Source organism: Antrostomus carolinensis, unplaced genomic scaffold (assembly GCF_000700745.2).
Source record: "Antrostomus carolinensis isolate BGI_N321 unplaced genomic scaffold, ASM70074v2 scaffold49032, whole genome shotgun sequence".
NCBI classification, from domain to species: Eukaryota; Metazoa; Chordata; class Aves; order Caprimulgiformes; family Caprimulgidae; genus Antrostomus; species Antrostomus carolinensis.
This window is the reverse complement of record NW_010299820.1, coordinates 1-16,001: the sequence shown is the minus strand read 5'-3', so window position 1 is coordinate 16,001 and position 16,001 is coordinate 1. Positions and strand designations below refer to the sequence as shown.

Sequence of the window (16,001 nt, the reverse complement as noted above, 5' to 3'; positions counted from 1 at the left end):
CTAGTGGAAGGTGTCCCTGCTGATGGCAGGGGGGTTGGAACTGGATGATCTTTAAGGTCCCTTCCAACCCTAACCATTCTATGATTCTATGATAAACCATACCATGTATTGTAGTTAAGAAGAAAAATACAACAAATAATAATTTCACAGGGGAATTTGTAGCATTAAGAGTTTTGGCAGAATGTGCATCCTGCTCCCTAGCTGAGAATTTCTTTTTGGTCTTATAACATTGTCAAATCAGATATTTTCTATTTTCACATCTTATACTTTCTCCTACTGACAGTCTACTAGTTTAAACAAAAGAGGTTCTGCTCTTAAATTAAGGATTCCTAGACAAACCAGCAATCACATAAGAGTAAAAACCAAAGACTCCACTTTTATTTTAATCTTTCTTCTATTTAAACAATAAAAACTCCTAAGTCAAAACGGTTAACTTATTTTTAGAAAACTTATGTTTTTAGGTCTCAGGACCTGTGCAGGAATTTATGCTGGTTACAAGTTCTTTCACGTAAAATGTAAATTGGACACAGGCTTTGCTTCCAGGTGAAGTTAGTTGTTTTCTTTCTGAAGCATTGACATAACTGCAAGGAAATGCAAGTCTCTGTCGTTTATAGACATTAGACTCAGCTTGCTATTCCTCCAAGCTTTCACTCGCGTCTTTCAGCCTTTACCTTTCCAGCTCCATATAGGTTGCCTCTTTCTTTTCCATCTCTGGAAATAGTTGTCTTTGTACTTGTAGCACTCCTTTCCCAATTTTGTTTCCATCCTTTTTTTCAGTCACATTTTATGAATCATCACAGGTGGATTGCCACAGAACTTCAGATAATTAATTTCCTTACACAGTACAAAAAAGGATCCCTGCAAATTAAATACGTATTGGCCTATCCCCAGATCCTGAATGGAAAGGAAAGTGGCACTCTTACTGTATTTCCTTTTGTCTCCTTTCCTTTCTAGTGAGCAATTTCCGTTTTCAGACTAAGTTTCCAAGACAATTGTGTGAAGGCTTACAAGAAGTATTTATTTAATAGCACATTAATTATGGAAAGGTGAGGGAGAGACACAAGAGGATGGTGTTAATCTAGCTCTCTAAAGATGACAAGGAATAGAAATACGAAAGTATACCACCCAAAGAAGTGTTAAAATGTCCTACAGTTATTGCTATTGACACCTGTAGTTCTGAAACAAGAATTAAAAAAGCCATTACTTACCATACTGTTCCAGCCTGAAGGGCAGATGCAAACGTCAGTGCTTTGTCAATGTCTTTGGTAAAAACTGCTGCTGCTAAACCATAGGTAGTATTATTTGCTCTCCTGATAACCTCATCTACAGTTTTAAACTTCATGATTTGTTGAACAGGTCCAAATATCTGTTTCAGACACATGTAAACATATGAAATGGACTGGTATACCTTACTATTGTAAATAATTTATGTCTTAAAGTTGTTTGGTTTTTTGTTTTTGTTTTTTTTTCCTGTCAGATAGACTTATTTCCAAATTCATTCAGTCAAGAGTGTTCATCTCAGAACAGATTTCTAAAAAGGATTATAAATTCACATAAAGATAAGATTTTCATAATATGGAGCAAAGCAGGACAGCCTGTAGTAAAATGAATAATAAAACAATAAATAAATAAATAAAATTATAAATTATGAGGGGGGAAGAAAGAAAGAAGAAAAGATATCCAGCATAAAGATAGTTAACATGGAGTCACAGTATGTTACATATCTATACTGGTTACAAATGAATCAGTATTTTCTTGGTAAGCTTCAATTTTACAGTTGTGAAAGACATTCAACTTTTCCTTCCCCTAAACTTTATATTAGGCTTTTATCTCTGCAGGTAGCTGCACAACTGGGCATGTATGCTAGGTCAAACAATTATTTCTGCTTTCCATATGAATGGTATGTGACATAACAGTCCCTCATGCTGGCTTTCCCACTAGCGTTGTTCTGTGTTCTCAGTCAGGGATGTCCATGCCCATGCTCATCACACAGTGCCAAGGCTGTGTAGGGCAGGGGGCACTACTGCATCTAATTACTTCCATTCCTATAGATCATGAGCTTTCAACTTGATTTTCTTGGAAAGTGTTTAGTGCCAGTTTCTAACTTAACTGTAGTTGCAGGGATTGATTTGCATAGATCAGAAAACCACTGAATGTTCCCCACTGTTCAAGCTGTGAGTTTCAGAATCTGGATATTCTTCAGATTGCCTTGGCTCTCTGGGGTTTCATTATTCAATACACTCAAAATAGTCTGAAAGAAGCAGTACTTGTACTGATGACCCAAAGGAAACGGATTTTTGAAGAAAAGTACCTCTGTGTAGTTTCCTACCTGCCTCTCAGACAGGCAGAAACGATCCAAATTATTTCTCATACAACTCTGTCCTGTTTTACAGCCCTTTCCTCTTCAGAATTAAATCTACATGCTCTGGCGTTCATTTTAACTCAGCCTATCGATACCTGCTGAATGTACTAGGTACGTTCAGCAGACTGCAACAGTTGTACCTTTGGCTATACAAAACAACGTCTAGATTTGCAACAATTCTGAAGGAGCTTCCTTGTACGAAGAAGTATAATGGACACCAATTGTAACACAATTACAATAGTTATTAATTAAGATGAATGTAAACAAAACCAAAACCAAAACCAAAACCAAACCAAACCCAAACCCACAAAGAAGAGGTCATTTTGGACTCTGAGGCTGTGTTTATAGGACTGCCCTGGCACTGCCACTTAGTTGGTTCAGTAAAAACTCCTTCAACATTTTATAGGCATTTCTGCAAACTGATTCAGGTTAAATAACCCTGCAGAGACAAAATTCTACTTTGCTGTAACTGCCACCAACACTGTCTGTGGAAGTCCAGTCTAACAATTTTCTCTTATTGCAAAATAGCTGCTTGATGCTTTTTCTGTCCAAATCTCAAATTAACTCGCTCCTTAGCAGTGCAGAGTTCACAATCTGTGCCTTCAAGGTTTGTTTCTCTGTTACAGGTTACTGTGATTCTGATATATGAGACCTGGGCAGATGGGGTGATATAAACAATCCAACTTCCAGCTTAAGCTGGAGCCTTCATCAGCAAGCCAGTCTCATACTCCTCTCCCTCACCTTCACTGAGTTGGTGGAACAGGCATCAGAAACCAAGAAAAATGTTTTCAACACCACCAGGATAGAACGACAGATTTACTGAGGGTATTTTTATGTAGCCACTTGACCTTCTAAATGGATGTTTTGCACAGACATTTAAACAGACAATCTCCAGTGAGAGTACAGACTGCCAAGAATTTATTTACCTCTTCTTTGGCGATGCGCATATTATCTGTAACATTAGAAAAAACTGTGGGCTGGATGAAGTAACCCTTTTCTCCCCATGGACCTCCTCCACATTCCAGTTTGGCTCCTTCTTTTTTCCCACTTTCAATTAGGTCCAGGATTTTTTTAAACTGCTCTTTATCAATCTAAATTAAAAGATATTACAGGGATGAAAACAGCACACACTGATAACAATTATTCTTCTAACTCATTAACCAAAACCTAATAGTGTTCCAGCTTTGTTCAAATGTTCAGTTGTATGTGTTGAAGTGGAACAGCTGGAGAGCACTGCAAGTATTCTTGTCACTAACTTCTCAAAACTTTACAGGCTTTTCTCAAATGGACTAGTAATCAGAAATTTTTACATAGAGGAATTGTCTATAGAGGGAGAGATATCCCATTTTTCCTTAGTAAAAAAAGAAAAAAAAACCCCTATAAATAAATGTCTTTTATACTTCTCCCAGTATTCTTACAAAATGCAAAAGGTTCATGAAAATAAAAATTACTGAACTTGATTCTGCAAAAATAGCAAAGGGCTTGGTCTAGCCAGCAGGACTCTTCTGTACTTCACTAGGTCTGATCAATTTGCCATACTGTTTTTCTAATCTGTTAAAGTTAAAAGAAACAATAAAATATAACGGAAACTCAATGTTGTGTTTAGTTCATTCTGATTTGTAAGTAGAATAAAGGCACCTACATTTGTAGTTTGAGAAACATAGGTGGCAAGTTGTTTACAGTATGAAGGCAATCTCTGCACCTCCACTTGCCCAAGCCTACAGAAAAATTCAACATATGCCAAGCATATTGCAGTTTGGCTCTATAGTACAGCAAAATGCATGGTCTTTGACTGGAAAAGGAGTTTATGGTGGCAGTGCAATAGGAGCTTACAGTTCTCTAATTCCTTCCCGTTTTCAGTCACAACGTGGATGAAAGGAAACAGTGTAAATGGAGACTAGAAACAGATCATACATCTTTCCTCTCCTTCCATCTCCAAAGCAATTAATTGCTACTGAAGGAAAATTGTGCACAAGATAACATTTATGTTAAGAAATATTCAGTGGTAAAGATTGTTTGGTAGGGACCTTTGACAATCTCTTAAAAAAAAAAGTTCAGCCCTTCAAGTCCTGGCTCATGCAGATACTGAGATTACTTTTTGGGTGACTGTTGCATGGAAGCTTCTCCTCTCTGATCATACCCATCAGTCAGCAGAGTAAGTGTGTATCTTATTCTCTTGTTCATGCAATAAATTTTGCATTTCAGTTTATGCAACAAGTATTACCATAGTCATGGAACCCAACAATATTTTCAAAGGTTCTGGGGAATCTTGGGTACCTATTAGACTAAACAGCTATTCAACTAAAGCTGTGATAAAAGCTTATGTTTATAAGGATATGGATTTATAAGGGTATTTATAAGGAGGTGATTTTAGTTCGCTGAACTCCCCTCGTCATTTTGCTTTCAAACAATTGCCTTACTGCATTCTGAAGACATAAAATTTCTGTAACTCTGGTGGCCAAATATCTCTTGTGCATAAACATTTTGAAGAGAAGTTGAGGTTTAGATGATACAGCTCATGTTGCTGTCTTTTTTTAATATTATAATAATTATTTATCTTAATAATGTGTGAATTAGCAAATATATGATCTTTTGCATTCCACTAGGGTCTTTGACTCCTCTTTGGTGCTCACTCTACAAAGCATTACCCAAACTTGTTGCCTGAGGCAGGTGCTACCCCAGAGGGCCTATGAACTGGAGGACAAACATGGCTTTTAAGGAGTCTCTATGGCAAGAGAACACTGAATGTGCCTAATACAGTCTATAATTTGTTGTTTCCAGAAATAAGTAACCAAAGCACAACAAGGAATTTGAAGATAAATAGAGATATTTAACATAATTACCACAAAAGAAATGCACCTAAACCAAATGGTTACAGTTTTCTATTACAAGGGATCATAAGAGTTACAAAAGGAGAAACTTTGCTGACTTGTGAAACAGTTAAGATTTCTGCTAAATCTTACTAAGAAGAAAAAGAGGTCAAGAAATGCAAATGATGAGACTAGAGGAGAAAAGAGTCCTCGTGGTCTTTCAAATGTTTTCGGTAATGCTTTTTTGTATGTTCAAACTTCCTATTTTTTAGTAAAAATTTACTTTCATTTCTAATTTAAATTGTTAGCATGAATTTCAGACGCAGTAAGGCCACAATAACATGTGAGTGGATTCCTGTTAGTTTGGTATGAGCTCTACACCTCATACCAAACTGGACAGACACCTGGAGTTTACTTGTTTCAGTCTTCCTGTTCTCTGGCATTTACATTTATTTAGCTGAACATATTAGCTTGTTAGCAAGACACGTTACAGGATATCAAAATAGTATCCTTACTGTCTTTAAATTCTCCAAAGCTTTTATGGCTTGGAATTCAGTTTTCCAATTTACTTGGTGTCTTTTACTATATACAATGAGCGTGACAAACAATGAAGAAAATGTTACATTATCAAATGTGTGGGAATTGCTTTGTCTCCAGTTTTGCTTTGTCTCTAATACAGTTCCATTATTCTGTGACAATCAAATACGTGCATAATAGCTCTACCAAGATATCCTGTAGCACAAGGTGATATGGAAATAGATCTCTAGGTGAAAACTAATTTAACAATGCTCTACTATGATCCACTGAACCCACAGCATTGTTATAGCAATGTTTTTTAAAATTGCATTTTAGCTTTTATTTAATGGTAAAGCTGTTGGCATAATCTTTTAACTTAAGCAGGAAAAAGTACAAAATTACACATTTTAACTATGCAATATGCTAAAAATGAAAGCAGCATAATGAAACATTAACACCTTGAAAAAGGGGAAAAGGTACTATTAAGTTTTATTTCCTCAAAATTCTCTTATGGTGGCACTATTTGAATATAATGTTAGCAATCTCTGACATAGGTGATCGTACTTGCATTTTTATAGATATTGCGTTGAAGCTTTCTCAAAGCATTTCAGTTTTATATAATTCTTCCCATCCCATAACAAAAAAGAACCAGAACAGAGAAAAAAAAATCACCCTTAAGCCTATAATAGTGACACAAATAACCACCACTCCAGTTTCTTCTTCCTGGTCCTCCAGACTAACCACTATACAACTGTATTTAAGCTTAACACTAACGCAGCAATGGGTTTAGGAGTACATTAAACTGTGATGTTGTGTCACAGTTATATTGGAAACAAAAAACATTACTTACCTGAGGGCCTTGCTGTACACCAGGCAATAGAGGATTCCCAAGAGTATACTTCTTTGCTCGTTCAATGCTCCGTCTAACAAACTCATCATAAATAGGCTCTTCTACAAAAATCCTAGATCCTGCTATACAACACTGTCCCTGGTGGTAGAACAGACCAATATGTGCAAATTCCACAGCAGTGTCCACTGCAAAGAAATGCAGAGTTCCTCAGGTCATAAGCTTGAATGGTAATGTCATAAAATATTTACAAACCCTTGTCAGTCCATCTCATTTCCCTTTTTAGTACTTTTTATTTTTATGGCCCTTTAAAACTCAGATATTAATCCATTTACTTACGTCCAAAGCTACTCTTCACAGAATCACAGAATGGTAGGGATTGGAAGGGACCTCGAAATTCATCTAGTCCAATCCCCCTGCCGGAGCAGGAACCTAAATGAGATCACATAAAAAGGCATCCAGGCGGGTTTTGAATGTCTCCAGAGAAGGAGACTCCACAACCTCCCTGGGCAGCCTGTCCCAGTGCTCCGTCACCCTCACTGTAAAGAAGTTTCTTCTCAATTTTAAGCGGAACCTCCTGTGTTCCAGCTCACACCCATTGCCCCTTGTCCTACCATTGGACATCACTGAGAAGAGCCTGGCTCCTTCCTCCTGACATTCATCCTTAACATATTTATAAATATTAATAAGGTCGCCCCTCAGTCTCTTCTTCTCCAAGCTAAGGAGACCCAGTTCCCTCGGCCTTTTCTCATAAGGGGGATAGCTCCATTCCCTTAATCATCTTATCAAGAACAGCATGACAAATGCACATTCAGCTGTTCTATGTGAAATGTAGTTTCAACATTATTTGCCTTATCAGCAGTACCAGGAGAAATATTCAGCTAGAAAGTTAATAAACCTGTATAAGATCCAACTAGCTGCTTTTGGTTCTGCATTCATGTTGTGTTAGGATGATCCTTAATTACAGTAAGGGTGGACATGTTGTCAGAGGTTCATATCCATTTAGGAGCCATCAATTTTTGGTGACAATCTAACTTAAAAATATGGTGTGACTAGAAAACATTAAAAATTACTCCTTCACTAAACAAGTACAAATAATTTGCTGACAAAGGAAAGAAAAAGAACATGTGACTTGCAAAAGCACAAGGTTTATATAATAAAAATGCTACTAACAGTCTGCATCTGCAAATATAATGTTAGGACTTTTTCCTCCAAGTTCCAATGTAACTCTCTTCAGATTGCTCTTCCCTGCTGCTTCTTTAATCAGTTTGCCAACCTAAAATGTAGGGAAAAGACAGCTTAATCTCAAAAAGTTTATTATGACCACACTGACACTTCTCTGAGTTCTTCAGAAGTGAAAATCAGTTCACAGTTGTCTACTGTCCCAGTAAATGTAGAAATTAAAAATAAATAATAATTTAAAAAAAAGAAACAAAACCAAAAATTGGAAATGAGAGTCTGGGTGCAGGTGACGTGCCATCTACAAACCAAGAATGCTTTCTAGAATAGTTTCGCCCTGGACATACTCATGTTAACTGCCAAGGATGTCTGATGCTTTTTTGGTTGCCACCACTCTATTTGTTTTTATCTGTAATCTAAAGTAGGCACTGATTTCTACTCTGCCAGTTACTCCCATCAGGTTGAAGTTCCTCTGTTTTGTACATGGGAAAGTACTTTGATGCACAAAGTATATGAGAGAAAAGGTAGATATCTACACTGTAAGGAAGAAGAGGAAATGGACACTGCGAGGCAGAACCTCTACCTTGCTACTTTCCATTGCTGGCATAATTAAAGGAACTACTTAATATTAATTGTCCTGGAAAAATTGTGAAGGAAAAAGGTGTTTGTAGCCTTTGTGGCTGTAACTGTCCATGTGTAGCAACCATCAGATAGCTTCCTTCCTCTGTCAGCTTTCCTGCCTTTATTTCTTGCTGATAAATTGCACTATCAGAGGAAGGGTACTGTCATCAAACTCTATGAATACATCCTCTGGTCCACCTGCCTTTGGAGGGACATTGGACAGTGGTAATTGTAGTTGTCACTGTCCATTGGGAACATCTGTGGGATATTTCACAGATGTTGAGTTTTTGGGTTGTTTTTCTTTCCCATTACTTTAGAACTAAAAGTTTCTAAGAGTAAACATAGCTCTTGCATTTAGTGTGTACTGATCCTTGATATAAAGCAATCACTTTTATCTTTGGAGTGTGCATCCAAGAAGTTAAGAGACCAGTTGGCAGCTCTTCCATGTAGCTTGCATACAGACAGATAATATAATGTACTCTGTTAAGGATACAGTTATATAATGCCTGTACTTATAAATCTTTGATCATATCACTCACAGTTCTTCAGAGTTAATGTTAGGGAAACTTAACAGTGACCTTTCTTTCAATTATTAAACTGATACAACTTCAAATACACTTCTAAGACCACCCAGATGATCATCAGTATAACTCAAATACCAAAAAGCCATCACCTCACTTAAGTGTGTGCAGAACCAGGAATGAGATTTCTGAATTACCTTCCTACCATTCTGTTGCTATTAAAATTAATGAGAACAGAGCATAGCAGGTTTTACTTTTTGCATTTTTTGAAATAATTATTCTTAAAAAAAAGAAGAAAACAAAAAGTTATGAGCATGTTTTCTTTTTAAATTAGAAGATTTTAAATACCCCTAGTATACTAGAACCTATTGTATCTCATGGAGTGCCTTTTTTGAAGGGCTTTCCTGCAATACAAACATTGTTTAAATATGTTTAAAGTTAATACTAACCAACAAATCATTAAACAGACTTTTTTTAATGAACCAACAGCCAAAAGAAAGAAAAAAGTTAAAATAGTTACATAGAACAAGTTAGACATTAAACCATTACTGGGAATCAGAGGGGCACAGTTCCTGCTTATATTTTCTTGCATTCATTATAGTACCTCTGTAGAGCCTGTGAAAGCTACTTTATCTATATCCATGTGGTGAGAAATTGCTGCTCCAGCGGTGGGTCCAAATCCTGGCACAATGTTGACAACTCCAGGTGGAAATCCTGCCTGAATTGGAAGAGAGAACCCTGTAAATCTGGGGAAGGAGACTAGAAGAATATGTCTTATATAGCCTTACTCCCCTTTTCAGGTCTCTAGTCACCTTTTCTCAGTTATACAGTTATTCTCATCCCTGGAGCCCCAATTCTGTTAATTCTTACATGATTTATGCCCTCTTTCCCTCACCTGTTTTTTAGGCTATTGGACTGTCTCTCTTCTTTTTTTAAAAAAAGAACATTTAATTTTTGTTCTTTTTCAGTGTCACTGGTAAGGAATAAATTTATTTTTTCTTTTCTCCCCTCATCAGGTGTGTAAAGAGACAGATTTCATGTCTGCTTTGTTAAAGCTATTTGAATCATCCTGTGTGCTTGCTGACTTCTGCTTATTATCTCTCATGCTAGATGGAATTTAAGTAATGCTGACTTACACTGAAATTCTATTAAGAAAAATAATAGAAATAGTACTTCAAACTCAACATCTTCACTTCTTCCTCTGGACATCAGTTGAAAGTACAGAGTGTGCAACATGAGAGTTTATGGCATGAAAGAGGCAAATCAGATGCTAAGCATGAAAAAACTGGCTACCTGAGATATGCACAGTTCCAGTATCTTGCAAATTTTCTGTCTAAAGAGGCTTTTCCTCTGGGTCAAATCAGACCTAGTTTTCCACCAATTCTATATTAGTTATGTTCCACTTATAGACAAAACAAATTATTTTCTTTCAACAGCTTGTCAGGCAAACTTCCTTACAGGTTCATGCTCAGATGTATTCTGTCAATGAACTTAATGCTCATTTAAAATTCCAGATTAATATTTACCCTGGAACTGATGAGATAATCAGGTTACTTCCATTTGTTTAGCATTGTGTTTCATACTTAATTTGCAGATGAAAGTAAGAAGAATATTTTTATGGGACTAATTCACACTGTGTTACCTTGGGCATTTAATTTCCATGTCTATATTAGAAGCTATTCTCTACATATTAGCAAAGGAGCCTTGTGAGGACTATCAAGAAGGACAAGAAGGATTCAAGAAGGACAAGAAGGATAGTGAGGATTACCAAAAGTGACCAAAAGTGGCTTTTTTTTTTTTTTTTTTTTTTAATGTGGATGCTTGGCAAGTAGAAAGTTAAATTAGATCTTCAGATAGTTTCACAAGTCTAAAGCAGCTACTGAAGTGATGACTGAGGTTTTGATCACTATCAGGGATTTGGGCTCTGACTTTGTTTGGATATTCCAGGTATAAATTAGAACTCAGCTAGATTGGGGTGAACAAATCTTGAAGGTCTTGATAAGATAAATATTTTTTTTTAAAGCTTCACAATATCTACCAGATAATACACCAAAGACGTTTAGGAATTACATACAAGTTTCTCTTCCAGTTGAACGCTGAATGAATGGGCAAAATGAGAATCATCCTGCCTTTCACTAAAAATGCTGTGGTGCTATATCAGTCATTACCACTCTGTAACTATTGTAAACATGCACACCAAATGGACCACGGATCACATTCCCACTTATGAGCACTCCTTTCAAGAAATCAGAATATCAGAACAGACATTTCATTAGACTTGGAGCAGGACTGAGTTACTTTCCCTTTTACTTCTTCAGAGAAATGTACTTTCTGACACTTATTGTTAAAAATTAATACAAAAGGTATCTCTGATTTTTTTTTTTAAAGCAATTCCTCCTTCCCAGTATCATCTAGTAACATTCACTATGTGATGCAATAACAGCAGGACTTAGCTCTTTCCTGATAGTAAATCAGTTTCTGTGAAAAATTAACGCATAACCAGTATGTCAGTATGCTCTGCTGAATCATTGTTTTGAAGCAGAATAATAAAATGTGCCAAGTCATTTCCATTAACATTCTGCAAGGTTACTGTGCTGGTGACTATTGATATCTGTGCCAATTCTTCAAACATATTAGATTACATAAGTTGATTTTAGTTGATTAGATGATCTCCAGAGGTCCCTTCCAACCCCTACCATTCTGTGATTTTATTGGGAAGCACAATAGCTAAACTATTTAATTGTTCTTCTTTGGGTGTGTGCTGTTTCTGGGCACAATAGTCAACATAACTTTGGAGACACTGGAGAAACTACCACACTCCTTGTGTTCAAGAGCACAAAATGTATTCTCCCAGTTTCCATGTGAAGAGAGTTCATAAGTTTGGCAGCGGTCACTGGTTCAATTTTACAGCTCCCTGTTAATGATAAACCCAGGTGGATGAAAGTTTGTTCAATTAAAAAATAAAAATTGGCTGTACATACAGGTCCTTTTCTGTGATAACTATGTTAATAAAGTAATTGCTACCCAACTCTAAGTACTCTGCTCTTAACTCCCTGTTTGCTTTTGCCTTTGAAAGGTACTGTGCTTTCGTAATACAAATATGTTTGCCAAGGAATGAAGTTTACTAAATTGCCATTATGGGTTTTTTTGATGTGTGTGGACTAGGCTGAAAAATATGCATGCTTTTGTCCTGGATTTGCTTCACTGATTTACAGTAAAGTAAGTTCCATAGTACAAGGCTAGACATGCTATAAGAAGTACTTGCAGAGGACAGCCTCTATGGCACTTCAGCTGCAGTATACTCTTAGGTTACTGAGAAGGGCAAGAAACTCTGCTGTTGCCAACTTACCTCTTTAATTAAAGATCCCATGTAAAGGGCAGTCAGTGGAGTTTGTTCTGCTGGTTTGATGACCACCGTGTTTCCACAACAAAGAGCAACGGCGATCTTCCACATGAACATAAGCAAAGGGAAGTTCCACTGAAAGACAGTTGAGAAGGTGTATCTTATTTCTAATACATGACCAAAATGCCTTTGTTTTTTCTATGATAATAGTGCAAATTGTCAACTGGGTGGTTGAATTCTTTGTCGAACTCTTTTCAGAATGAAGATATTTTGAAAAAGCAACTGGGCAAGATGTGTTGTACAAAGACTAGTGATTTTAGAGTATGTGAGTCCAGGGTATCCAAGGCTTTAGTTAAAAGCTCAAGAGACAATAAGTGTACTCTTCTAACAAAGGCTTACAGAAAGTTGCTGGATTAGTGATGAAATCAGGACTTTTGCTATCTTAAATGGTCACATCCATCATCCATTCAGTTTTTTAAGGGAGACGAAAATAATATGTAATGTTGCCCTTGCCTTCTTCCCTGGAGGTTTCACTGACAGCTTTCTGTTGTGGTCAGTCCAGCCAGACTGCAGAGCAGCTCACTCCTTTGGACCCCATATTCAGCAGTATGAGGGACAATGTGGCTGGTGAAAAACGGATTGCTGCTTTGAGAATATTTCTGATAGTTCTGGAAGCATTGAGCCCATGAACTTCAGCACAAAAGATATAGTTAACCTTACCTTTATGAAAGTGTGGAAAAAGACAGTTAACAGTTACCTATTAAGTGAAAAAGACTTGAAGGAGTATAAATGCAACTGTTCTTTATCTCTCTCCTTATCTCACCCCACCCCCAAAAAATAACAGGAGCACAAGTAACACAAGGGTTTACAGGGTTTTCTGGACCTTCACCATTAAAGTGGAACTGTGTGAGCAGAAGGGAAATGTAAATGCTGATCTAGCAAAAGTGTTTTGCAGCATTCACATAGTCCTCAATTTTTATGGTGTTTGAAAAAACCTCTGACTTGGTGGATTCACTTTCAATGGAGAGAAAATAAAGATATATTCAGAAGTCCTTGAACATTTTATAAAGGAAGACAGTGTTTATACTAACACTTAACACTTCCAGGATGCAATTTTATTTAAAGTTGTCGCATCTAGTGTGTATAATTCTTCAGCATATCTTGACTCCCAGATGTCTGAGTAAACCTGATAGACAAGCTGACTACTTCAGAATCTGGTAAACTGTTGAGCAGGTCAGGTCAGGCTGCCCACACATATCATGTGCAAAAAGGTGGGTGGATTAGGAGTGTCTAGTGCATATAATCATTTTCACAGCAAGCCATTGAAGCTGTGTAGACCTCAGAAGTAAGTTTAAAAGTTGAATTCTTCAATGTTTTGGATATTCAGATTCAGGCAGGCTTTTTGAATCTTCACTTATATTAAGCAACTTCAAAACTGGAATTTAGAGGCTCCAAACAGGAGCCTGGGAAAGTATGGCTCACTATTACTGTGCTTATTGGACATATTATTTATGTTGTTACTTGTACCATCAACACGGAGAATGAGTCTTAGTCATAAATAAAGACCCAGCTGTCTGGATGCTGTACAGAGAAAAACAGATATTTCAGGTTCTAAAGAGCTTATTGCTTATAGGCTGTAAATACTACCCTCCTCTACATGTTTATTTCAAATTCTTTCAGTTCCAACAAAACACAATGCTGTATTTCGAACTAATCCATCATTCAAGCTTGAGATTTCTTTTCCCTCCATATACAGGGAGGAGAGACACAAGACTGAACCAGACTGACTCACCAAAAATTGCATTTGATGAATACTCAGGATAGTCCCTATCTTTCAGGACCTGAAAATTTCTGATTGGTAAGGTTTCACAAATGTGCTTGCATAGACAAAATTTCAAAAACATTTTCATCTGTAACAGGAACATTTGTGTTTCACATAACTGGCTCCAACTTACAGGAATAATTTGGCCACACACACCAATAGGCTCATGTCTTGTAAATGTAAAAAAGTTTCCATCTAAGGGAAGAAGAAATAAATTAGACATTCAGACAAAGCATTTGTGAGAAACAGTTAAATCAGAAAGAAGATAAAGTTGGATACCAAACTTAGCTGCATATAATTTTACTTATAAATGGTATATTCAAACCTTAGCTATGCAAAAAATCAACCATAAAGTACATCTGTATTTAATATTTACTTTCTTCATAACTCCAAGGTTTGATTCTGACTGACTGACTTTTTGCAGTGATAGCTCTGCGTCTCAATATGGTATGCACAACACACTAACTAACAAACATTCCTTATTTTTTTTTTTTTTTTTTTTTTTTTTTTTTTTTTTTTGGAAAACGCTTTTTTAAAGGCTACTTGCAATCCTAGGTACATATCAGACATTTTTTAGTATTAGATCTTAGCTTAAATCAAATCCATTAAGTATAAAATTCTCTTTGATTCAAATAAACATGTGTTCCATTAAGCCTAGTGTAGAGATCTGTGTCATGCAAAAAAGTTGGAAGTATTTATCACTCGAGTTTTCCTTAATTCCTTCTTTATTACCATTCTCTTCTTTGTCCTTCTGAGAGAAGGCAGCTAGAAACAATGTTACAGAGCTGTCTAATGGGAGAGGGAATGGAAGGAAATTTCAGCAAAATAATGTTTCCTCATTCCTCTCTCTTAGTGCTCTTCCTAATATTATCCAATAAGTGAAACAAATGTTACTGTTTGTGTTAATCTTAGCTTTAATAAACAACACCTGGTTTTCATTACTCTACCATTGCATAAACTATATTGCTATGCAAAAGCAGCCTACCAGACTTCTTAGATATAGATACAGGCTGAAATATTTTGGTCAATAAACAGTACTTATTGGTGGTGTATAGGACAAGAACTAAATGTCAATAACTGCCCTATATGTCTAAAAGGAGCACTATGATAGATCTTAAATAACCTACCTAAGAACTATCAAAAATATTTTCCATTTGAGATATTTTCTGTATTGCATAACTCAGAAAAAAAAACGTCTTTTTACAGATCACACTGGCTTCAGTTCTGTACTTCTGTTATCTCAAAACTACTCACCCATAGGAACAGTACGCCCATGGATTTTATCAGCCCAGCCTGCACAGTAGCGTAACGTTTTGATACAAGCATCTAAATCCATTAGGTAGGCATGGGAAAAGAGTTTCCCACCATCAATGCTTTCCATTGTCTGCAGACAACAGAAATTACAAAGTTAGTATCAAATACTGATAATGGTTCTCATGCTTTTACTTTGTCATTTAGCTTTTAATTTTTCAGTTCAGAGGTTTTCAGCTGCAGAACAAACATTTAGATTAATTTCACTCTGAAGGATACCTAGCATTTGAAAAACCCAAGGTAGCAATTTACAAATGAGAAGTTTTCATGATGGTTTAATCACACTGATCTATTCAGAAAACATGATCATGGCACATTTGTAATGGTAAGATGTTCTGAAAAAATCAGTAACGTTTCTCCCATCTGAATTAGTTACACGGTTCTAGTTTATACTGAATATTCCACAAGTGTAGATGAAAAGATCAGCTAGCAGTCTGCACAAATAACTGATGCAAATAAAATGAGCGGCCTCCCTCAGTCTGTTTGCTCTAACACCCAAGGTAGAAAATAGTTTCATAGAAAGAACTGTCACATTAACTTAGGATCCTGTGCATTTTAAATACTAAGGATCATCTTTCTAGGTGTTTAATAAATGCATGATTAGCAACTTATATGAACAAGAAAACTCAAAGCATGGAAGGATTGGAGGAAGGCAAATGTCACTCTAGT

At 36.4% G+C, this 16,001-nt stretch overlaps 1 protein-coding gene across 1 annotated transcript; it reads right to left on the bottom strand.

The window, feature by feature from the left end:
* Positions 1-1,204: 1,204 nt before the first annotated feature.
* Positions 1,205-15,402, bottom strand: LOC104521035 (retinal dehydrogenase 1). Its single transcript, XM_010162906.1, has 8 exons — positions 15,276-15,402; positions 14,155-14,216; positions 12,206-12,334; positions 9,461-9,574; positions 7,709-7,811; positions 6,539-6,723; positions 3,289-3,453; positions 1,205-1,366 (listed from the first exon to the last, which is right to left on the bottom strand). Exons 1-8 carry the CDS (start codon positions 15,400-15,402, stop codon positions 1,205-1,207), a joined length of 1,047 nt encoding a protein of 348 aa, XP_010161208.1.
* Between the last annotated feature and the right edge of the window lie 599 nt (positions 15,403-16,001).

What these genes read in the sequence shown, in the direction of transcription:
- LOC104521035 (XM_010162906.1), bottom strand. Translation starts at nt 15,402, where the DNA reads ATGGAAAGCATTGATGGTGGGAAACTCTTTTCCCATGCCTACCTAATG. An exon ending in CTTTCACAGGCTCTACAGAG is followed by an intron (nt 7,812 to 9,460) that starts GTACTATAATGA and finishes CCTACATTTTAG; the next exon opens with GTTGGCAAACTGATTAAAGA. An exon ending in TATATTTGCAGATGCAGACT is followed by an intron (nt 6,724 to 7,708) that starts GTTAGTAGCATT and finishes ATTTCTTTGCAG; the next exon opens with TGGACACTGCTGTGGAATTT.